Source organism: Filicampus tigris, chromosome 7 (genome assembly GCF_054856515.1).
Source record: "Filicampus tigris isolate MCC_2025a chromosome 7, RoL_Ftig_1.0, whole genome shotgun sequence".
NCBI classification, from domain to species: domain Eukaryota; kingdom Metazoa; phylum Chordata; class Actinopteri; order Syngnathiformes; family Syngnathidae; genus Filicampus; species Filicampus tigris.
Window position 1 is genome coordinate 5,471,706 of NC_141223.1, and position 25,130 is coordinate 5,496,835.

At 39.2% G+C, this 25,130-nt stretch overlaps 1 protein-coding gene across 1 annotated transcript; it reads right to left on the bottom strand.

Moving 5' to 3' along the window:
* Nucleotides 1–86: 86 nt before the first annotated feature.
* Nucleotides 87–25,097, bottom strand: vps53 (VPS53 subunit of GARP complex). The gene is made up of 22 exons (XM_086036769.1): nucleotides 24,947–25,097; nucleotides 24,522–24,602; nucleotides 23,313–23,362; nucleotides 23,172–23,238; nucleotides 16,425–16,511; nucleotides 15,956–16,071; nucleotides 13,893–14,012; nucleotides 12,148–12,226; nucleotides 11,880–12,023; nucleotides 11,615–11,757; nucleotides 11,143–11,284; nucleotides 10,642–10,749; nucleotides 9,440–9,534; nucleotides 8,541–8,783; nucleotides 7,655–7,802; nucleotides 7,114–7,196; nucleotides 6,930–7,008; nucleotides 6,668–6,816; nucleotides 6,512–6,581; nucleotides 6,255–6,392; nucleotides 1,591–1,695; nucleotides 87–1,248 (listed from the first exon to the last, which is right to left on the bottom strand). The coding sequence occupies exons 1-22, from the start codon at nucleotides 25,031–25,033 to the stop codon at nucleotides 1,078–1,080; spliced, it is 2,505 nt and encodes an 834-aa protein (XP_085892895.1). The 5' UTR covers nucleotides 25,034–25,097; the 3' UTR covers nucleotides 87–1,077.
* Between the last annotated feature and the right edge of the window lie 33 nt (nucleotides 25,098–25,130).

The following is a 25,130-nucleotide window of genomic DNA, read 5'->3' on the forward strand; positions in this document are numbered from 1 at the left end:
ATATATACAGTATATATGGTATATAAGACGACTGGATACGTATCTCAATAAAGCTGGCATATACTGAAAAGACAAAACCGCAACAATTGCATTGCAGAAATTTAATTCCGGCATTGAAAACCCCGATTATTTATTCATTCTATTTTCTAAACACAGAGAGAATAACTTGGCTCATGACCTGCCTCTTTGCACATGGTTGTCAAGTTTCAAACAAGTTGGGTGATACAGACACAACGTGAAACGTGAACCTTCCAACACAGATCAATGACTATCTGTGGCAATGTTTAATAATGTTCACAACCTAACATTGTGTAATACAACAGGACCATGAAGACATTCTCCCCTCAAGTAAGGAATGTGTTACCAAAAGCAGTTGATATCAATTGCAACTAAATGGAATTTGAATATATATTATTTCCACAGTCAATTACTTTACGATGGCATTTTTGGAAAGACATTTCAGGGATTTAGTACTTTAAATTGCCTGTAGCGCATATCAGTTGGCTCACAAGTGTGCATGTGAATTTCTGGCTTGTGTACATGTATACAGTATGTCTAGAAAGCAGAATCTCCCGCCAGAGACCTAATAAATGGGAGGAACCTTTCATTTTCTCTTTCATAAATGTATGAAAGACAAGCATACCTGTTTCAAATCAATATACTCAGATTCGCCATATAATTCCATGGCCCTTCGGGTACAGTCATTTATCATAGTAGGAAAACATCAACATTTAACTTGGATGAACTTGCCTGGACTACTAGACAGATAAGAACAACATTCATTCTTTTGAGTGCAACTCAGTGTGCAATATACTGATCAATGCATGGCCATTATGTCAACACAGAGGTAAGAAAATTGCACATAAAAGAGTTTATGTCAAAACCAAGTCACAATTGAGGAAGTTTCTTCAGAACTCACTATGATCTCGGGTTTATTTTGTCTGTGTGATGGAAATTTGAGTCGTCTCTCTTACGTTTAACAATAACTTAATGGAGCAGAATGGCATTTTGTGAAATTAACATTTGAGAGGTAAAGGCCAGCCAAGCAGCACACAGTATCTTGGAAGTATTATTCCTTCACAGTCTCTTCTTAATGAGTTTCTCCAGCTTGCGAATGCGGGAGGACTCCTGCTCAGGGGTGGGGGCGCTGAAAGACAAGGAGGAGCCGCCATCGGCCCCAGAGGGCGGTGTGGGTAACCTCTGCCTGAAGAGCTCCAGCATGCTGCTCTGCTCACCACGTTTTAAACCCTACGCACCAAAGAACGACAGTTTATATACATGCACACACATGCATGCATGCCCTGTTATTTCAACAACGGTGCTGCTCTCATGTTTGATTTTGCTGCTTTTTGTGCTTTTACCATCTCTTTTTATCCATTCCTTTTACCCTCTTTTTAATCAACTGTTTTAGCCATTTTTAATTATTAAAAAAAAAAAAAATCCCTTCTAGGGACAGCTGTTGCAAAAAGACATTTGCTAAAAACACTGACACTTGCATAGGATGTTCTCAGTTGTCTACGTTTTGGGGATTTACATTTACCTGCATAATTTGTTAAAAATGATTTGAAACAACTGGGCAAACCGACAAACCTTCATATCAAGTATTTTCTGGAAAGTCTCTGGATTGCCATCGGCCAAGAGCTTGATGTAGTTATCCACAAACACCACGGGCGGTTCATGTGGAGCCATCACCACCTATTTGGGGAAAAAAAAAAAAAAAAAAAAAAAAAGTAGTAGTCTATAAGTTTGTTTTGACACTCCCACTTTTTCCTGAGAGCCATCATGGTACGACCCAAGAAATCTTTAAATGATCCCATATGGCGCAGCCATGACCTAAATCAGGCAAATGGGGTAGGGGGCTCCAATCTGACACAACCAATAGTTCTCGCCGCAAATGAAGTTGAGTATTTAACTATTCTGCATTGCGCATTTGTACCACAGGCAGTAAGCACATTTGGGCGAGAATAAACCTTATCATTAATTATTTGAAGAGGTATAATGAAAGGTTTTACAAACATGTTGAAGGTGTCTTATGGAATAGAGTCCAGCAACAAAAGAAATTAAGTGGACAGCTTGGATCAGAGGGCATTCTTTCCAGTCACACATGGTTGACATACAAGACCTTCTCTCTCCTCCTTTTGCATGCACACACACATACATGAAAACAGGAACCAGCACTAAAACTGTATTTTTGTTGCCTCATGTTAGCCATTTTAACCCTTGTTACGACACACATACACAAAAAGGTGTCCAGAGAAGGCCACTATGGAGGAATTAAAAGAATTTGAGAAGTGAGCAGGCGAAAGGCTGTGGATTGTGTGGAATTTTTAGCTTTCAAACTCACTCTGCTGACCGAGTGATTTATTTAGCAACTGTGCTGGCGCCGGGCCAAGAAAAAGGCCTGTGGGTATTGTGAGAATATAAGCAAGTATTAAGATTGTAATATTAAAAAAAAAAAAAAAAAAAAAAAAAAGCAGCGTGATAAAGTAAGGGTTAAACAAGGGTGGGGATGGGGGTTGCTTTTTAAATAGTCCCCAGAGGAGACCTTCACAAGTGAGCGCTGGAGTGATGTTGGGCTGGGTTGGAAGCGTGGAAAACAGCCAAGTTTCACAGTCGGAAAGCTCTGAACATAAGTGGCACACAAAACAACCTCAATGTACACAAGAAACTGAAAATCTTCTTTAAAAGCGAGGAAAATGTCTTACGCAGCCAGCAGCGGAGGTCCACCCAAAAAAAAAAAAAAAAGGGAGGGTGCAAACTGCATGGCATCAAACAATTAAGTTCTATTTATATGGCACCTTATTAGAAGTTTTTCCTAGAAAGCAACCAGGCAAGAAATAAATCCAGGGCGGCAGCCTCTATATCACAAGTAACTGCAACAGCGTGAGAAGAACTTAAAAAAAAACATAAATAACGGGAGAACTTTTGGAAACTTGTTGAAGGCTAAGTAGCACATGTTTTGGTATGTTATCAGATATACTGTGAAAATATGTCAGTTACTACAACTATACTAGGATGTACTGTACTTGGAATGCACAGAATTAAATGGATGGCCACCTGAAAAGCATAAACAGTACAGCAAGAACTTTTCACACAAGTGAGAAATAATTCGAAAAGACAACCTCGGAAGAATGCGTCATCTACATTTTCTTCGTATGAATGAATGTATGAATTTATTCGAACAGCCTATTCACATATACACGCACCCATTTACTCATATTTCTGTACAAATAAAACGTACATATCGAATTCTGTGGCTGGCCAAAAGCCTTAGGGGCCGAAGCTGTCGATTATGAAAAAAATATTAATCACGATCATTTTGGTAATAATCGAAATCACGATTATTCAAACGATCATTTATTATTTGGGTACGAAACAAAAAAATGTTTAAACGTAAAAAACAAAGACAAATAAATGTAACTTAAGTTCCTTTTGTTTTGGACCAAACTAAATTTATATAATTAGTTATTGTACAATAAAAAAAGGTGCAAATGTATAAATTGAAATATGACTTCCTTGTGTAAACAAAGTGCGTTGGATACAAATGCATATTAATCGTTTTTACAATTGTGCCAATTTCATAATCGTGGAGTGAAATAATTGCAATGGTCACTGAATTTCGATTAATTGCACCGCTCTACCTGTGATGCTAATTGTGCTACATCACCTTTCCCTTCAACAACACCCACTAAGCGTTTGGGAACTGAGGACACCAATTGTTGAAGCTTTGTCAGTGGCATTCTTTCCCATTCTTATTTGATATACAGTATGACTTTAGCTTATCAACAGTCCGAGGTCTCTGTTGTCTTACTTTGCGCTGCATAATGTGCCACAAATTTTCAACGCGAGACAGGTCTGGACTGCTGGCACGCTAGTCTAGTACTCACCCTCCTTTTCACTCCCAAGCCACGCTGTTGTAACACAGAACATGTCTTGGCATTGTCTGGCTGAAATAAACACGGCTGTCCCTGAAAACGGCGTTGCTTGGATGTTGCTCTAAAACCCGGATGTACCTTTCGGCATTAATGCTGCCTTCACAGATGTAACATTCTACTTGAGCAAGTCTGCTGATTGACATCAAGACAATACAGCACAACCAAGGTCAACCTTCGGAAGGAAAGAGGGGCTCTTGGGAGTCCCACCAAATTTAAAAGACAGACAGGCATTCACTTAATGGGTGTGGGCATTTTTCTTCACCACAGGGACAGTTAATAAGGGTGGGACAATCCGGGGCAGTAACACACAAGGGTCCCCTTGAAGGCCACATGTTTGTTTGGGACAAGACCAGCTGTCTTGACTTTCACAAGTAGTGCATTGCAAAACTACATCTAATGCACATGCTATGTTTTGTAGATATTTTGGGGTATTAGCAAGTATATTGATTCCTTTTATATATTTTTCCGATGGCAGTCACCAAGTCTGTAAGGGCTTCGCTGTGAGTACTTCGCTTAGAGGATGCAGAGGCTGTGGTTTAAGGTTTACGGGTGAAAAATGTGAACGGGTTGATTGCTGGCTCACCTTCTGAGCAAAAGTGGCCTTGTGCAAGGCACCACATTGTCAAACTGTTCATTGTTGCAATAGCAACACCTTTAATTTGCACCGCTTTTAACTTAAGATCTTAACTCATTCACTCCCATTGACGGATTTACTTGTTTTTTCACAGTCCAGCCATTCAATCCCAGGAACCTATTTATATATTTTTTCCACATTTTTTCAAACGTTAGGGTAAAAGAGGGTCTGAAAATGTCTGGCAGTGAATGAGTTAATTAGTGTCTATGTTTATTACTATTGTGTTAAAGCAAATCACAATAAAAGCATAATAATAACTAATGTTTTAGGTGTGTATCATCATCCACCCAATTTCTACATCTTATTCTGTTTTGGATCACGGGTGGGGTGGAGACTCTGCCAGTGAAAGACGGGAGTAACAGCAAAAACACACAAAACCAAAATCAAAACGAGCCATCACAGTCATATTCACACATGAGAGCAATTTAGAATCGCCCCAAAAACCTAATGCATGTTTTTGGAATGTTGGATGATGGCGTGCCTGGATAACACCCACAAAAACACGGGGAGAACATGCAAGTTGCACCGACGTGACACCTGGAAGTATTATTATTATAAATATAACGACAAAGATGACATTTTTAGCCGCCACTAAAACAAAGTCTTGTCATCTTGTCTTGGATTACATTTCTGGGGATAAAATGTTGAATTTCCAAGCATTTAAATGAGTCTCCTATAAAGGATTCAAAGAATAAATGATTTCCCTCCGAGGGACAACAAAGATTCTTCTCTTCATATTTTAGTACCTGATTCCGTTGAAAAGGCTGCAGACGCAAGTGGTGCCAGGCTATTCTTGCTCTGCCATGATTAACATTTCCGAGAATATATCACTTCATTAGATCAGTTATATCGACGCCAAAAAATACGGGGACCTCATTCAAGTAGTAACACAAAAAGATACTAACGGATCGTAAAGTGTAAAGACTCTGAAGTTCCAAGCCTTTAAAGGTCAGAAAGAGATTCTTTAGTTGACATGACAGGCGTACATTTATCTGCGCTGGTTCGATCTGTCATAATATTTTAAGTGTCCTGTGACCGTTGAGTGGCACTGATGATGTGTTTCACGATGCTCCACTTAAGATGTGGACATGGTCATTCTGAGTTTATGTGGGGAAAGTAAACTGTTTAGACCTACCAAAGGCTATATTTAATACATCCGAGAAAGAACTAGCCATGGCATGCTTAAAACCTAAAGCTACCCTGTATAGAATCATGTCAGTCTAACACTGCAGCACTTAAAAGGGAAGTCAATTCAAACATCTTTTTTTCAAGAATATGTTCTATGCAAAGCCCACTAGTTGAAACAAGGCATTTTGACAAATATTGCGTTTGTGGAATAAGAGTATTGAGCCATCTCTGGGGGCGGCCATTTTGTCACTTCTGTCGACTGAAAATGACATCACAACTACTCGGGGCTCAGGTAACGGCCAATCACGGCTGACCTGTTTTCTGAAGCTGAGCCGTGATTGGCCGTTACCTGAGCCCCGAGTGGTTGTGATGTCATTTTCAGTCGACAGAAATGACAAAATGGCCGACCCCGAGATGGCTAAAAACGGGTGGATGTTGCTCGTTAACTCATATTCCACAAACGCGCTATTGATCTGGGCCTGCTGGGTATATATTCTTGAAAAAAATAAGTTCTGGTGGATTTCCCCCCTTTAAGTAAGTCTAACGCAGTTACTCACCTTAAGTATCATCTCTGCACGGGTCATGCCCTTCACCACAATCTTGGTGTAGCTGGCAGGTGCCTTGCGCAGTACCTGGGAACCGATGGAGGGCAGATCTAGCAGCACGGTCTTTAAGGAGTGTGTGTCCAGAAGGAGCTTGTTGGAAGGAATAGACAAGATGAAAAGCCAGTCAAAAGTGGGAGAGGAAGAGCTAGCAATGCGCATAAGATGGTGACTAAAATGCAGCTGAAATTCGGTAAATAGCTCGTACGTACTTGCTCTGCTCCCACCATGCTGATAGGCTTGCATCTGAACAAGTGATTGATAAATTTGGGGATGAAGGAGCTGGAAAAAGAGAGATGACAACGTTGAACTTCCGCATCGTCGCTTCGGACTCTTGCAGGAAACTAAGGATGACTCATGGATATTACTTTGTGAATTTAATGCAGAACTGCGTGAAGTATTTGCGCGTTGAGGCCAAATTGTCTCTGACGATTGGCACATTCTGCTTTATGTGCATGATGATTGAAGTCACATAAGGACTCTGGTCACCGACATGCTCCACATTCTGCCACGGCATCTGAGAGGAGAAGAAATTCACATATGCAGTGGCGTAGCCTCCTCACACGACGCAATTCATGTTTTATTGAACTGTGTTCGCCGCAAGAATAGAAACGTAATCGTGCGTCTGACCTTGCTCATTGCGGTGAGGGCAGGGTCACAGGCAGCATCAAGATCTTGAACAAGTAACTGGATACTATTAGAGATCACGCTGGCGAAATAGCGACAGTGAAAAGACACAAATGTAACATTATCAAATCAAAGGCAGGATGTCATTTAAGAACAATACAGGAGATGAAGTATATTTGCTACATACGTGCTGAACGTATCCATCTCCCCAGTCAAATTAATTCTCTCCACCAGGATTTTATCTACTTTTTCTTTTAGTTTCTCTTCAAGCTATAAAAGAGCACATAAATACAAGATTTAGTACAGTATTACAGGCATATGTAAGGGAGGCATCCATATTACCAACTTGTCCATAAAAATACTTTTAGGTTGCAATCAGTAGTAACACCTTCAAAAAAAAAAAAGAATCATTTTCCTTTATTCTGTTTAATGTATCCAGATAAGGCGATTGAGAACAGATTCTCTTATGCAATGCTGACCTAGCTGCAGACAGCATAGCAAAACAAGTCAAAATATGAGTAAACATAAGAATTATCGACCTAATATAATTATTTCAGTGGACACTAGGGGTTGTACGTGAGTCATTCGCCTTTTTTTCTGGGGGGGGGGCTCTAATTTTAAACGGGCTTCCGTCTGCGATTCCGACGAAACTTTGGCTAGCCGCACCAGGTGAGTAAATGCATACAAAATTAAAAAGAAACACATTTACATTGATTAAATGGACATGCCTGTTGCGTGGTAGCAAGGCAGTATTCGGCAGTGCTAAGGATGCTACAGATGAGGCACAGCTCGTCAACAGTGAACTTGGCCGCTTCCGAGCTTTCTTTTTCTTTCAGCAGACTGCTGATCGTCAGAACCCCTGTGTTACTGCTCGACCTGTAGATGGACATATACACAAATTGATCGGGTGACAAAAACAGTCAAGAGGTATCTTGCCAGAAATAGCAGTGTTATCATAGCAAATGGTACATGTATGTAGAAAAAAAAATCCCAATTTAAATATTTTAAGACTTTTAAGTCTTGTATATTTGAGTCTTGTGAGTTTTAAAGTTTGGGCTATAATGGAACACCGAAATGTGCGCGCAAGTGTAGAGACACTTTGGCGACAAGCTTCTCGTTAATAACCAGAAGTGATGTAATCCACGACCACGTATAGCTGCTCTCAAGAATTAATCTTGAAAAAATGAGGTCATAACTCATGACATTAGACAACTGGGTCTGACAGTACCCTTGAGACTATGTTTAAGTGATCGCATATGGTCGACAATACGCCATACATTCGTCAGCGAGTGCACGTGTGGTAATTAGCATGTTGTCATATCTGCAACACAAACAGCAAAACCGTGCATGTAGACCTGTTAGTGACAATTTCTAGTGTGGGTAGTGATCCAAATAATTTGACTACAATTTGCGCAGTTGCCATTGCATAACCCACTCCCATTGCCATGTTACTGCTACCCATTAAAACACAGCAAGGACCGAAGCTATTCCATTTCAAAATGAATGTTCATGTCCCTAATGGTTTTATCACCACGCTAGAAGAAAGACCACATATGGGTGTGACAAATGTGGATTAAATTATGCTTCAATTGAACAGAACTAATGTGTTCTTACTTAGGCAGATTGCCTGTGAGGATCTTCCAGGCGTACTCCCGCAGGAATTTCTGAAAGACGGTTGTAAGGGCAATCATGGGCTCTCCAGTGCTCAGCTGGGAGCACTGGACCATGCACTTCTTGTAATAGACAAAGAGGTCAGCACAGCTTGGCAGCACAGCACCACCCTCGTCTGTGGCAAGCTTGGGTGGGCCCTGTGCTCGGAAGTCAGCCACAAACCTGTCTATCAGTTCGCCTAAGTTCCTGCAAGAAGCACAGACAGATGGATTAGCAGGCAACCATATAACATTTTTTTTTTTTTTATAGTTAGGCCTCTGGATTTAATTGAAGTGAGCACTGACAAACACAATTTAAAGCTGCACATAACAACCATGCAATCACAGATGTTCTAAAACTGCATTCATTTTTGGAATAGCCATTATGGCCTACGGAAAGGATGGGGGGGGGGAGTGGAGGCTGGTGGCGGTAACAGAGGGGGAAAATATGGGAAAAGAGAGAGAGAAAAGAAGAAAGCCAACAAACAAGGCAGGAGCAGACTAAAAATGGGGGCATTAAAAAATTGAAGAGGTGGGGATATAAAAAAAAAAAAAAAAAAAAAAGAAAAAAAAGCGGTTGCTGAGTCAAGCAATTTATTCAAGCTCTCCCGCACTCTCAGCGTCTGTGGTCGTGTAACTAATGGGAAACATTTCTGCCACAACCAAGTCAGTGGCATGTCCAGGAACAAGGGATGGAAAGACAGACAAGCCAGTGAGGTGGAAAGCAAGAGGGGTGTCTGCCTATTAGTGAATAAACAGAAATTGTCAAACAAGGGTGCATGTGTAACCTCACCCGCAATATGTCCCCGATTATGCGACATTACACGTATATGCAGTATGTACTTGAACATTTCTGTTGCTCACTTGTCTTGGGATTCTATGTAGACATACAGATGAGGCTCAAAGCACTTGGAGACAATGCCATGGAAAGGATTCTCAGGAGCCTTGGGTTTTCTGGGCTACAGGAATGCAAGAAACACAGACATTAATACAAATGACTAGGCATGGGCCGGCGACCGGTTTGTTTAACAGTTCACCATGGTTTTAAAAAGCCAAGGTTTCAATTACTGCTAAAACTGTCCGTCGACAGTAATGAGCTTTTCTTTTCTTTTTTGAGGGGACAGCTGCAATATGATCGGCTGGTAGCAGAGATCACCGGTCGCCTCTTTGAAGTGAATGACAAGTGGCCAGACACTTCACCCCCCCCCTTCTTTTAAGTTGAGCAGAGAGGGGAATGGTGAGCAGTTTCAGGGAGAGGAAGGACAGAGGGTGATGGCGGTGGCGACCGCGCAACTCCAGCATACTTATGGAGGCCTTTTTGCAATGTCAAGAAATGTGCATTGTCCTTAAAAAAAAAAAAAAACAAAAAAAAAAAAAAAGTGCCAAGCGAGTACTCGATAGCCTATAGGACAACACTAGTAGCTCACCAGTGATGGAACACTGCGTCTTACGAAGTATAATTAAAACAGAAGAAGAATTTTATTCCAGTATTCATTAACTCAACATGGTACACGTTTCGTAACGTACCAAATTAATTCTATATTTTGTTAAGTAATAAAATAGATTGTGTTCAGTGAAAAACATGCTGTTTTTATTTACCGAAATATTTTTTTAAAAAATGACATTTTAGAGGTGCATTTTTAATACACTGATACCGTGATACATTTGCTCACGGCATGCCGTCGAAATGTAATTGATTGTCATGCCATGCCCACAAATGACTAATTTTAAGAATAGCCATTCAAACAGCAATCCAAATAATATTTTGCATCCTGTCCATTCAAATGATTATACCACCAATTAGGTGCAATGCACAACGCTTATACTCTGGAAGTAACAGTAAATTAAAAGGGGACTTTGTTGAAATCATAAATTCACCAGTCAATGCCAAATTCATACATGAATAAGCTTTCTGCTAATAAACCACTAACAGGGGGTCATTATGACGTACAGAAATTATGTAGCACAGAACATTTCAAGACAAAGAGAACCCAGTTCTTCATAAAGATATTGATTCGGAAACTATATACTATACAGTAAAGTAAAAGTTTTGAAGTTTATCTGACCTTTGCCAGATCCCCATCTTTGTCATCCTTGTCACAACCGTCATCTTCACCTTGATCGTCCTCCAAGAAAGGATTAGAGGGGTCTAAAGGGCTCTCTGGGCTCTTCTGCTGCTCAGAAAAAACACATATTTTGGTTATTAAAATCAATCTTATTATGTTCAACATGTTAACTTACTGAGGATCCTGTTTAAACATGAGAAAGGGACCTTTTTTCTTTTTTTTCACGAGGAACCACTTATTTGCATATCATTAACAACATTGACTTCTATTATTTTGTGAATGTTGATGCAAGTTATTCCTGGGAGAATTTGCTGGAAAATTGTATTCAAAGAAATGATGCAATCTCAGAAGGTGGAATAAAAAGAAAATGATATTGTCATGTTCTTGTCTTAAAAGCAAACGGGGAAAATTGGGATTTTATCTTAAGGCCTTAATGCCCTGCTCTAAATGGAGAAAGAGAATGCTCTCTGACATAAGCACCAACAGAAGTCTTGTTCTTACCACAGGGGCATCAGTCAATGTGCATCCTGTGAAACGTTTTGCCAGCAGACCTTCAAAGTTCGTAGTTCTCTGAATGGCAAACAGAAGTAGCTTCACTTCAATCTCCTTGGCTCGTGTTCTCATTACTTTGGAAAGCTCCGCTCTTTTGGAGAAAAAAAAAAAAAAAAAAAAAGATGCATATACAATTTGACACCAAAAAACAAACGGAGGGATGATTTGCACTTGTATTGAAGTGAAGCGCTCGCCCGCAATTCGCAGGTGATAGGCGCCAAGCTCTAACGTGAAGAGTGAAAATCTGAAGGTCAGTCACAGTGACAACAAGGCCATGACATCATTGTGCTTCACTTTCCCATATTCATGTTTTCATTCTGCCCGCCATTGCCCATTTAAATACATTCTCATCTAATCAGTCCGTTGTTAACGGTTGGACTTGTGCCGTCATAGGTCAATGAAAGTGGTTTCATGAATCTACCTGGTGATGTGGCAGAATTCCACTGCAATACGTTCTGTCATGCACCACTCCTCTGGAAACATGCGCCCATATTTTTCTTCATAGTCGACTAGTTGCCGCTTGATCCAAGCATAGCGGCGATCAATCTTGTCTAGCCATGCCACCTAAAACATTTGGTCAAGTACTTTTTCATGCATGCTATCATCCAAAATCCAATGAATTTGAAAACCTTTACACCAAACTATATAGTAGGTTAAGAGATCTTTATTAATGAATGTTGACTTACATCTTGGTTTTCCTGAAAGAGCACAAGGTACTCAGAGAGATGCTGCCGGATAAACTTTTTAATTATTTCGTGTTTGATGCGTGGGTCAAGAACATTTGCAACCAGACAGGCATCCCTCAGCACGTTACTTGGCCCACCGGGCCTCTGTGGCGTAAAAAAGAAATCAAAGGTCAAAAACATTTTTGCTTCGATTTGTATGAAGGAGAATGAACCTTGAAGCGACTGAAAACACATTTGAAAAGATGACATGTGGCATGTGTTTGTTTACCTTGGAGCCCTGGGATGGGAATGCTTCTTCAAAATCTGCCAGGATCTGAGTGCCCAACTCGCTCTGTGCTGCTTTTACTCTAGACAAGTCAAAGAGCAAATTCACAGTGGAAGTGTCAGAGTTATAGAAATGTGTCATATTTGTCTATGCTCCCGTTCACTAACTGTTTAGTGTGAAGCTGTAGGCAATATTTTTTGAAACTCAAATGCAAGACTCAAACTCTAAGTCATCGTGTCAATTTCAGCGTGTCATGTCTCAGGCTGATAAGTAGTAGAGGTCATTCAGAGTTTGAAACATAAGTGTACTGATGTTATTTTCCCAAGTAAGCTTTGAAGTCAGGCACTTAGTCCCAATTGTCACATGAGCTGTTTAAACAGTGCATCCTCCAAAGTTGAATGTTTTCAGGAAAATGCCTCAAGAGTTACTTGAGCATTTCAACTTAAAACTATCAACATGTTTGATCTGACTTTGAGACATCAGCAAGTCTTGTGAAATTTTGGCTCCACAAGTGTTTTTTTTTTTTTTTTTGCTTCGTTGGCTTTTGTGATGCCATTACAGGACCATTACCGGTCATCGCAGGGTGCCACAGAGTAAGAAATGGAATGTATAGGTAATGCAATTGAACAGCAACTGCAAATGCAAACTCATCAAGATGATTCAAATATAAATACTACAAAGAAAAAACAATCATTTAAACGGTGCAAATTTACAAAGCGACTTCATAGTTCAAGATTTGTTTATTTTGCATACAGGCAGACACACACTCAACGCTTCAAAATTTTATATATGAATTCCGTATTTACATTGTCATTAAAATGCATTAAAGTCCAAAGGTACAGATCATATATAACAGCTCAAATGAATTTCCCCTTGTATTTAGTTGAATATGTCCTAATTTTATTTCCTTTATTTTAGATCTTATTTGATTCATAATTATGTGGTGGGCACGTTATATATACTGTAGGTTTGATTTTGTTATCTATATGCTGATTATTATGCAACTACTGCTCCTTTGTCACATAGATTTTTTTTAAAACTGATTGTTTTAAATTATTGTACCATAAGTCCTACTATGTTGTTCAAATAAGGAGTTAAACAGGGAAAGAAAGTGTTTGTTAAAGAGCTCTACCTCGGAGGACTAGATTCTTGACCGGTGGTGGAAGAGAATCTTTATGTGTGTGTGGGGGGGATGTGTTGAAATTTTATGTGAGCAACCCGCACACAAACCCGACCAAAACTGTTAAATGCACATTTTTTTTTTTTTTAAATCTTAATGTGTGGGGTCTTCTAAAGATAAAAATTCTAAGATTGGAAAAATCCTTGTACAATCTTATCCAATCTTCAAATCTACTGAAACATTTTTGAAGCTTCATCCGGTCAGCCTTATTTTGTGCTTCACGCTATTAACCCGTTCTTTTTAGTTTCTCACTTTCTCTGCATTCATGACGTTCCCCTCTCATATTTCTTTACTTTCCCCATCATGTGTTTCTCCTTAAGTCACTTCTTCCATGCAGCTGTTGTTTGGTATTCAACATTGTCTGCCACACCTCAGTCAAAACTGAACAGATGGCCATCATTCTCGATTAGGCCGATGTACACCACTAAGGACCTGAAGTTAGCCTCGTCCCATCTGATTCTATAGTTGCTGTACAATGAGGCCAAAACTTGCCATACAAACTACATCAATTAAAAGGATTGTGCAATACATGCAACTGTGAATTCTGTATGTGTTAAGCATGAAGTACCTTTCAGAGAGTTGTCTGATCTGGGGTATGCCCATATACTTGTGGAAGTGCTCAAGCACATTTACGACTCCTTGCAGGAGATTGGCCACCTCACCATACTGCCTTTTTCTGGTCATGGCCCTGGAAGACACACATAAGATGCTTGAGTTTATTTTGGTGTGTCATTGTCAAGGTCCTCATTTATGTGTTTAAAGGAAAAATAAATGAAAAAGGAAAAAGAAAAAGCATCACTCTAATATGTAAACAATTCAGGTATTAAATTAAACGGCTTGTCGGTACTGACTTAAAAAAACTGATTAAAAAAAATTAAAGTTCCATCTTCAAATCATTAAGTTGCACACAATAATGTTTGTCATCAAATGCTTACTTTTCTACAAAAGTCAGAACTAATGAATCAGTTCCGAGGTGTCTGCATTACTGATCAAAGTTTGCTATATCATGATTGTTATGATACATTGCTTTGGATGATTTAGCTCGAGATTGTATCTGTTGTAAAATAAGTCTCTAGGGGGTCCTGGAGCTAAAAGCAATTACTGATAAGGAAGGCTTTCTGTTGAAAATACATACTGCATACTTTCAATTATGAAAATCCTTTTATCTACATTGGCATATTTTGACAGAAGTTTTAACAACAAATTGGACTGCAGTATATCATTCTTTAAGAAGTATTTTGATTTGTTGATTGCATCAATGTGAAAGAAATCAAGAACTAAACATTTCCAGTTTATTATTGACCAATACCCAGGGGTGCACATAATGGCTGCGCTGGTACGCATTAGGAGTGGAAATTGAACATTGTTCTCCAGTTCAAGTCTGGCATTGTGCTTTTGTGCAATAAGAATATTGCAGATTGCTAATTAGGATACAAAAACTGAAAAACAAGTTAATTCACTTACATTAAAATGACCATTTACTAGGGGTGTAACGGTACGCTAAATCACGTTTCGGTTCGGTTTTTTGGAAACTTCGGTTCGGTATATTTACGGCACAAAAAAATAAAAGTTTTCAACATAGATAGTGCGGCTTATTTAAGTTTTTCCCCCCAAAATATTCTAAAAAAAAAAAAAATAGCGTGGGTGTGGCTTATATAGCGGTGCGGCTTATAGCCCGGAAAATACGGTATACACTTTTTGTGATGAAAAAAAATACATACAATAACAGTTAAATTATTGCTAACTATATTAAAAGTCTTTTTATAATTAAAAAAATAAAGTAACTTTATAAAGTCTTTATGAAATTGTAAACAATTTTTAAGCATTGAAATCTTTGAATGTTCAACAGCATATTGTACCGAATTGGGTTATCTGTGTTGTGGTCGGATTTGTGTGTTGCTGAGTTGTGATGTTTCCGAGGTTCATGAATACATCGTACGGCAAGCGAGTGGAGCAGCGGAGAAAGAAGAGCGCAGGCAGTTGTACTTGGATGAATAAAAACGTGATAATTAGACTATGTCTGACGGCGTGTTCCTGGAAGAAACTACAATATGATAAATCTCGCTATTTAAGTTTGACGTTTTTGCCCCCTCGTCTAAGAAACGTTCACAGTCGGATGATGCCGTGAATGTTAGACGTGCCATCTCATGTCGGCACACAACTTTCGGACTTAATATTAAAATTTCGTGCTAATAAATGGACCGAACTGAACATGCCATACCGAAACGTGTGAATACACCCACGTGTACCGTTACACCCCTACTATTTACACATAATAACCTTTCCCCTGATGTGCCCTAAGTCTTTAAGTTCATCCATGAGGTTAGTGGGTTGGGAAAAAAATGGGCACCAAACAACCTCTGGTGCTCATTTGCAAACCACACCAAATTTTGTATGTGCACCCCCGCCAATACCGCCATTTATAGTACAGGTGCAAAATCACACTGTACAGTATACTTAAATATATTATCGCATTCAAGATATTTACAAAAAAATACATGATTACAGGTAGGATGCATGCTATTCAGAAAAAAAGGAACATAGTTGTACACGTTTGTGGAATGAATTTGTTCTGCGCACATTTGCTAATAAATCAAATGTACTTTTATTGTGCAATACAGGTGTACTCACTCTAAAGAGTCCACACCTCCCGCTAACATATGCAGGTGGTTCAGTGTGGTGATAGATGTAGTAAGGTGGCGCTTGGCATGGTCCAACTGCTTTATGTCCCTGGTAATCTCCTTAACCTAAGAGGAAGGAGTCAAGACGGTTGGGCAAATCATAGAGAAGGGAAGGACAAGAAGAAAAAAAAAAAAAGATAGAAAAAGAGCAAATATGCAGAGCAAACAGCAGGCAAGAAAATGTGTTTTCAGATGGAGATAACACAGCTCGGACAAAGAGCAAGAGACGCGCTGGTCTGCGAACTAATTGCCGAGAAATCCTGAGGGATGTTCTACCCCCCACTTCCAATCCTTCCTTTACTCACTCTATGCTAAACTTTCCCCTGACACACAAACACACTCGCACAAAGGCTGCCCACTGTTATTGTTTATAATTGACGGAAAGTGTAGATTGCTGTCAGCTGTGTGTGCGTACATACCATTTGTTCAGACTTTTCTGCCTTGTCCTTGATGTCTTTGATTTTTCCAAAAAGCTGCTGGATTGCTACCTGGGCCTCTTCCAAAGCCTGTGTAAATCACACACGGCATTATTAAAAATAGAAGATACGTTATTCAAGTGTTCTGAAAAAGTAACACTGAGAGCTGTGAGTGGACCTGTAAAAATGTCTGAAAAATCTCAGGAGTACAGAAAGGAACTGAGAAGTCAGTCATCATCAATCCACATTGCACAAATGAATATGCACAACACACAAAAATGTGTTCTTAACTATTAAACCATTTCAAATGCAAAAGATTCCCTTTACATCATCAGTTACGGGATCTGTATGGACACGGTCTGAAACTCAAGTTATCCTTATCTAAATTCCTGCATTTTCACACGCCATCTAGCTAAACTGTTGAAGCTATTATAAAACCTCGTCAGTAATTATTTTTGCTTTGGATTAATCTAGCTAATGTTATGGCAATTTACCACATATCTTAGTGTGCTGGGTGATTTGCTTTGGGAGTGGGCGGGAGCCCTGGCACCATGTTTGAGGTTGGTAGCTACAGCATACAGAGAAACGTTAGCAATAATCTAAACTACAACGTACAGCTGGTGGCTATAATTGGCTGAAAGTACATGAAACTGTGAGCCAAATTGGCAGTGATTTAAATAAGACTAACATAATTGATGTTATAAATTAAACAAGACTTGATATTTTGGTCTTTTTCTCTGATCACAAACTGGATGGCCGGTTGCGCAATGGTTGGCTGAACTTTAGTCCTGCTATCAAAGTCTGGGTCTGATTTGTAGGGGATCACTTTTATTCACTCTCGCAACGAGCTGTGGCTCCAAGTGAAAAATGATCCCGCTAATCCTGCCTATTATGTCAGGCTCAGTCTAATTGGCCAACCGGGCACCGACTCAAATGAGGCAAAGGGCCATGAGACTAAACTCAACATGAGGGCCGTCACTATCAAGGTTATAGAGATAATTTGACGTTCTGATAGCCAATAAATGACAGACCTCATTTTATAGAGTAGTAAAACTCTTGGGGTGTTGTTCTAACATTTCAGTTTAACATTGCCCTCTTGTATGGCATATTAAAAACTCTTTGTTAAGATAGCTTGCTTCCTGAAGTCATTGAGAGCCACAACAAAGGCAAGTTCAAACCTACATTTTTATAGTTTTAAGAAAAATGATTGAAGATCACCGTGAAAACGGGAGAGATATTTTTAGTCCGACAGTTTCTTTACTCTAAAGTACGAAAGACAATTTTCGACTACTTTTCTAAATGACCATAGGCCCTCTTTGTTTCGCAAAATATCTTTCACAGCTTGGGAATTTGTGCTGTTGTACTACCAAGCAGAAGAAGTCGAACCTGTGACTTCAAGAGCAATGTTTCGAACCGGCACCCCGGACGAGAAGGAGAGAATGTTGTTGTGATAAACGCCAGTTTCCAGCGCCTTCCCGGGGATGAGGATCACAGGAGAATTAGTCTGAGATTCTCAATTTGAAAAGACCACGTCCACGTTGTACCTGTGCTTCTTTCACGTTGTGGACAAAGAGCTCAGCGCAACACTCCCATCGAAATTTGTGCTAATGTGCTTGCATCGCAACAAACCACCGGAGAAGATTTCACCAATGACCGATCATGTGAAGTTTGCAAGCTGAGCCGTGATTGGTCGTCACCTGAGCCCTTAACACGTGATGTCATTTTCAGTCGACAGCAAGTGGAAAAATTTCTTTTTAAAGATGTTAATTGTACTTGAAAAATAATGGATACCAAATTCATTATAGACAAAATACTAATACTAAAATAATAACTTTTTACTGATGAAAATGGGAAAGATGGTAAAGCATCCCTTTAAAAAAATAAGAGGAAAAAGGAGGGTAAACTGAATGTCTGCTATTTGTTCTGGCAGTTGGATGAATGGGAGTTCCCCATCATTTTAAAGAGCTTCCCTGTAGGTGATCTTAAAGAAAATCTGTACATCCTGAGGAGCCAAGTTCCTTCAAGGCTGCAATTGTCACTCATGCAGACTCAGCCGAATCAATCTGGCTTGTTGCCTAGTGCTCATTTCCTGTATTTAGCCCAGAGGAAAGCAAAGGGAGACCACTGCCCAGCAGGCGCCTTCATGCCCGAGATGCTATCTGCCTTTGCACACAAAAACAACAGTGTGTGCCTTTAACATGAAATAAGCAGAACCTCCCATTGCATACAGTCAGCATTGATGTACAGTATTTTGAAGAGGAGAGAAAATCTTCTTCAAAATGCTTAAAGCGGAAGTCACCTCAAACATTTTTTTAATGATAAGTTCCATGCAGGCCCACAAGTTGAAACACAGCATTCTGATTAATATTGGGTTTGTGCAATATGAATTAAGCAACAAAATCCACCCGTTTTTAGCCGTTTCTGGGGGCGGCCACTTTGTCACTTTTGTTGACTGAAAATGACATCACACACCCTCAGGGCTCAGATAACGACCAATCATAGCTCAGTTTCAGACAACAGGTGAGCTGTGATTGGTCGTTATTTGAGCCCTGAGGGTCTGTGATATCATTTTCAGTCGACAGAAGTGACAAAACGGTCGCCCACTGAGATGGCTAAAAACGGGTGGATTTTGCTGCTTAATTCATATTTCATATTAATCATATTGCCTTGTTTCAACTAGTGGGCCTACATAGAACATGTTCTTGAAAAAAATATGTTTGCGTTGACGTCCTCTTTAAACAAGCCAGAGAAGTCATCAACTCTCCTTGACGTGAATTTAAAGTACCTAGTGGGAGTACAGCGTTTGTCTCAATTTGAGTTAAACACAACAAGAATCAATCAACCTCATCTTATTATTTTAATCGTTGAAACTTTTCCCGAGTAGCAGTGTTTCATGCAATCATTGTTACACTTTACACTAAAACAGGATTACTGCCCCCCGTAAAAAAAAAAAAAAAAAAAAAAAAAAAAAATCAGCAAATCCCATCTAAGCACATTTGCAGTTGATTCTTCCCTTTTAAATCTCTGCGCATAACCAAAAACCTAATTCATTACTGCTTGTGTCCCAGATGTTACTTTAAATGACAAGTGCGGAAAGCACAGTGTGAGAAAGGCTTTAAAGACGTGATTCAGTGTCAGAATAAAAAAAAAAAATTGATCTGTCAAAGACAGTACGCGGGGATGATAAGTGTGGAAACTAAAACAGCCTCTGAAACGCTTTTCCTGACAATATGAAATATTAAAAATGTACATTAAAAATTAATGTGAAGCTTTTTTGACGAAAAGGCCCCTCACCATTTTTCATGCAGTGTGCTTTAACCACGCCTGACATAAAAAAAGAACACACGCAGGTGGAAAACTTGGACAAGGAAAGGACATTAATCCAGCACATGCAAGGAGCAAGCAGAGTTTGTGGACAATATACCAATTTGCACCTGTGCTAGAAACAGCACGTTAATGATGATATTGCTGTAGCTCATCTGTTACGATTTGGGCTCTGGAGGCAGTGTCCCATTTCCAGTTTTTAAAAAACACAGTTTTATAGAGACACAAGTCTGCTCCCTGGCTACTGTCAAAGTGCCCTTCAAAAAGGCACCATCATCACCCCCGCAGGACTGTTTGCACACCAACCTGGGTGTGTATCGTCTCTCTGTGCTGAGCAACAAAAAATATCTCCATGAGGTATTATAAGGAATAAATTAAAAAAAAAAAAAAATCACAACCGCAGTGATTGAATTTTTCATCACATAAAATTCTCCTAACACCACGGATTCTCTATTTTAATCTTGGCGATGAATTTCACGTTGGTTGCATTTAAAAAGAGGCACCTGTGTGGGATTCTATTCTGGACAAATAAATTGATGGAGAATGCTACTTCATTTGAATATATGATCTGGCGTTCATCTGAAAGCGATTCGAATTTTGGGGTCAATGCAGTTTTTTTTTTTTTTTTTTAAGACAATAGACCAGGTTCAAACCCAGGTTAAGGATACTCCTCCTCAGACTTCCATGACAACACTCAACTATCATTCATCCCGCAGCACAATACAGCCAACTCCTTGTCGTTCGTCAGCGTTACCTTCTTCAGTGTCAACCAACGGTCACATTTCGCTTCGTGAAAAAGTGCAATCGACAACAATGCTGATCATGGTGGTTTTATTCTCTTACGGCTGTTATGTCTCAATCTTTATCCTGAAAAGAGCACCTCAGCTTCTTTTCCATCTGTAGAAAACATTTTCCCTCTGGAAATGTTGGTATTGCTTCGTGGCCTTGGAAAAACAACCTCAAGTTATTGTGTGTGTGCAACCCGATAATGTTATTCGTCTGGGGTTTGTACTAAAGTGTTTCCGCTTCCAAACAGTAGCACGCTGGAAAACACACGGCCACCATGGCAGACACCCAGAAGACAACGCGCACCAAATGAAGTCTACTTTTCAAAACTTTCATGCCTCAACCTTCAGGTGTCATGTTCCTTTTAAACCACAAACCCTTGACTGGGAAACGGCTTGAATTAAATATGCACGGGCTGCTCTTTTCCATCATGCTCTTACAAGAAAGTCTGGCGTTTTACTAAAAGAAGTGTACACAAGGGGATATATTTCCCAGACATGTTTTTTTTTTTTTTTTTTGTAAAAAAAAGGTACAGTTTGCGCAATGGGGATGAATCTGAGTCACCATGTCCTTTTCCGTGGATTGCAGTGGGGACGAATGAAAGGGAAAGCCAGAAGGATCCCTGTTTTTCCAGAGATGAGAGCATCCAAGGGTTGCATCGTAACTTCAGGAGATCGATAATGTTGTGAACACTTTCATTGTCTGGGCATTGTGTGTGTGTGTGTTTAACATTGAATTGGATGTCTCTGGGGCCCAATTATCGCATTGTAATCAGTCTCAGGTATATTATCCAGTAAAATATTTTGCATTTTACAGGCTATTTGTCATTGTGTCTTTGTCCTTAAGGCGGAGTACAAAGGCCAGCATGCGGGCAAAATCTGAATTTTTGGGCAAACATTGAATTCTCATAAATCTCTGAAAGACTATACTGAAAGAATATTTTGTGGCATGTGGTATGTTAATAGTAATTACTCCTCTACGTTTTGCTTGGAAACAGTTGGGCTGACAAACAGAGATGATAAATGTGACCTGCTCTTGCTAAAGGGTCCTCATGCGGCAAAAAAATGCAACTTCAGATATTCATGTATTCTTATTCTACAAGTAATTCTCTTTAAAATGGTATATAATACTTTGTACATGGAAATACCTCAAAAATTGACAACGTGACATAAAATGTAATGTTGCCTCGTTGAAATCGCTAGTTTTGGGGAAAATGCATCCAAAGTTTTGGTACATAGATACTGTACATCTGTTTAAGGTCGTAGCAATCAGTACTTTCGAAAAAAAAAAAATTGACTCCAGGAACTGTTGAAAGATCATTTGATAGTAAATTCCAATAGCAAGATCAAAAACAACTTTGAAGATCCCATTCATCTTACAACTAATCTCCTGAGGCATCATCAGACAAACTTTGGTTTTATTGTTGCCACCTATGGTATTTTTTTGACAAGGTCAAATTACTGTAATGGGAAATTCGATTTAAGAATTTTGTGTCAATTAAAAGGGTTATTTGTCATTTGGTGACTTGTGGCCTGTGACAAAAACGTCATTTTAGCATTTGGACACATTAAGAAAAACAAATACATTTTCATGGTTCAATACAGCTGTTTTGCTTTTTTTTTGCATTCAACATAATACTTAAGCAACACACTTTATACAAACAGATGACTGATGAAGAGAAAGTAAAACTGCGATAGCGGGTCAGAATACTATTCAAGTGAAGACTTTCGCTTCTGATATTTGAAGTTGAAATGCCTGTTTAAAGGGGATTTATTCAAAGAAACCCCACTTTTTGAGATAAATCTCGTGAGTTGCAACAAAGGCAGGTTTATTCATTCATATTGATTTTTTTTTTTTACATTTATACAGTATTTGTTATGTATTTTCAAGGCAACATATTTATTTTTGTTTAATTTGACAAAAGCAATACAATGACTGAGAATTAAATGTTCAAATGTAGGAGATGAAAGAAAATTATTTTCATCAGTTGTTTTCTACTTTTGGAGAATCATCATATGGGTGAAGGGGTACTCATACTATGGCAAAAGGTTTTAGGAGTGCATGAGACATAAAAGGTCAGGAACCACTGCTGTATAGGATTTACAAGTCACTCCAAATATATGTGCTGTGCTCATGGTGTCTGCGAGAAAAAAAAAAAAAAAGACTTGCTTTGGAAAATACTTCTTGCCGACTTTTATACAAAACACATTGGGTAAGAGATGTTTGTTTTATTTGCAGTCGCTTCTTTGTTACTCACTCAGATCCATTTTGGGACAAATCCACTCGCAAGACATCAATACGCTTGGTGACCAGATAAAATGATGTTATTATATGTACATTTGTAATATTAGACATTACATATCGTATTGGAATGTAAGTACACCATTTTCACAACTCGAGCATCTGTAAACTTCTATAATGTGATTTTTTTTTTTGGTAATGTTCCTTGTCCTAATTAGGGCCATAGACGCACTGCAGCCTATCCCCCCGCCTTTGAGCGAGGTAACGGTGAGTAAAAACAGTATTGAATAACAATGTAATAAGTAAGTGTAAAGAAATACAATACCCCCTTAACAGTCAGAAATAAGCACACTTTTAGGCTGAAAACAACCAATGCAAACTTTCAACTAGCCAACTCACCTGCCTGCCATCTTGCCCCACGTTGGTTTGACCCCTCACCACTGTCCTGATGTTGTCATCAAGGCGCCTGCAGAATGTAACACATGATTATACTTTGTGCGTGCGTGTAGTATAAATGAACACAGACAAAGATCTACTGACCTTATTTTCAGACGGATCTTGTTTACCACATCGTCAATATTAGCAAGGGACTAGGGGGAAGAAAATGAGTTAAGCAAACAAGAAGTGATTATTGAAGCACAGCTTCAATATTAGCCTTCAAAAAAGTCATCTGTTTCATGCTATATTTATGTGACCGCGTTTCTGTAAAACGATTTATATTAAATCCTTAAAGAATGTTTGGATTCATCTTGCTGTTCCAGTTCTATTTCATTGGCTTACAGAGCCCCCTCATGGAAATGTAAGAAACCGACACAAGAAGACTTTACAATGTTACAATGTTTCACAGCCAGGATAGGCTGTAGGATCTTCCATCCATCCATTTTCCATGGACATTTTCATAATGTTCGACCTGAACTGAATATTTCATACTTTTTCTGTGTTTGGAATTGCGCAGCCAGATAATTCCCAAAAGGTTCTTTTCTATTTCCTTCAGGGAAAAAAAAATCTAAATTAATCCAGCATATCGTAGCGAGCCGTAAATAATTGCCTTGAGAAGATCGTTAAGACTGCGTGCTGGCGGAGTAGCCACATTAAAACTGCATACAGGGAAACACGTCGATCATCGAATTTGTGAAAGGCATTTTTCAGTAAAATGTTATACCCAATAATTGGATGGGTTGTCTTGCAAAACATAATGGCAATCCTGCAGGATAGCATCATCTCTCCTCGTCAAAAGAGCACGTCTGTGCCATTAAACCAAGCAACAGAGAAGTCAAGTAATTAGCCACTGAGTATGTTACCTAAATTTGAATTTCTACCTCATCTATTTTTGAATCTACTTTTTCTAATTTAAACTTCAGTGTGGTGTTAGATCCTCAATCAAAGCACTTTACCTCACGTAGCAGCCTTTCAACTGACACTTCACACATTTAAACTAGGGCGTTAAAGAAGAAGGCTAAGATTATCAGTCAACTTAGTTGCATCAATCGATCTTACTTTTGCTCTTTAACATTTTCATTTACCGTAAAATACCCCCGGCTGCTGTTTCTTCTGATCGAGTGAGTGTGTGTTAATAACTTTGTCGGTTTGTTTAGTTTGTAAGTTGAGACGTTCAATACAGATAGTTAAAAACAAAAACAAAACAACTTTTACTGTTTCTTTACTTTAGTTTGTAAGTTGAGACGTTCAATACAGATAGTTAAAAACAAAAACAAAACAACTTTTACTATTACTTTACTGTCCTTTTACCTGCTCTGTGGGAAACAATGTGTTGATGTATTCCACCGCATTGAAGTCTGCTTTATCAAGCGGATCTTGACTTGGAAAGACCTTGAGCACACATGGCAAACTTCGTTAGTCGACGCGTCATACTTAATATACATGTAATAACTCATACAAATAGCCGACGATGGTTTGCAACATTAGTCAATGAAAAGGTCTCCATCTTATTAAATTAGCGCGTTGACATTTGTCTGTGGATACGAGTGTAAGGACAGCTAACACATTTTTAGAGTATATTCCGCCGACTTTTCAGCCAGTGTAACGAAATAATAAAAACAGAACTACTAGTGCCACAACGAGCAGGTACAGAGTGACACATCCTCGTCTGCTGGCAAAATCTGTCACCAATGCACCACAAGCATTTTTTTTTCTTTGCACCCTCTAACAGCTACCTGTTCAATCGCCAGTTGTACTTCTGGTGTGAGATGCAAAATTGCCTCCAAATCATCGGCGAATTCAAATTCTTCTTCCTCCATCATTGTCAAAACATAAAACAGCTTACGAGCCTCCCACTTCCTGGTGAAAAGGATTCTGGGATAACAAATGACGCAGCTCGTGGTGCGTTCAAAACTATCG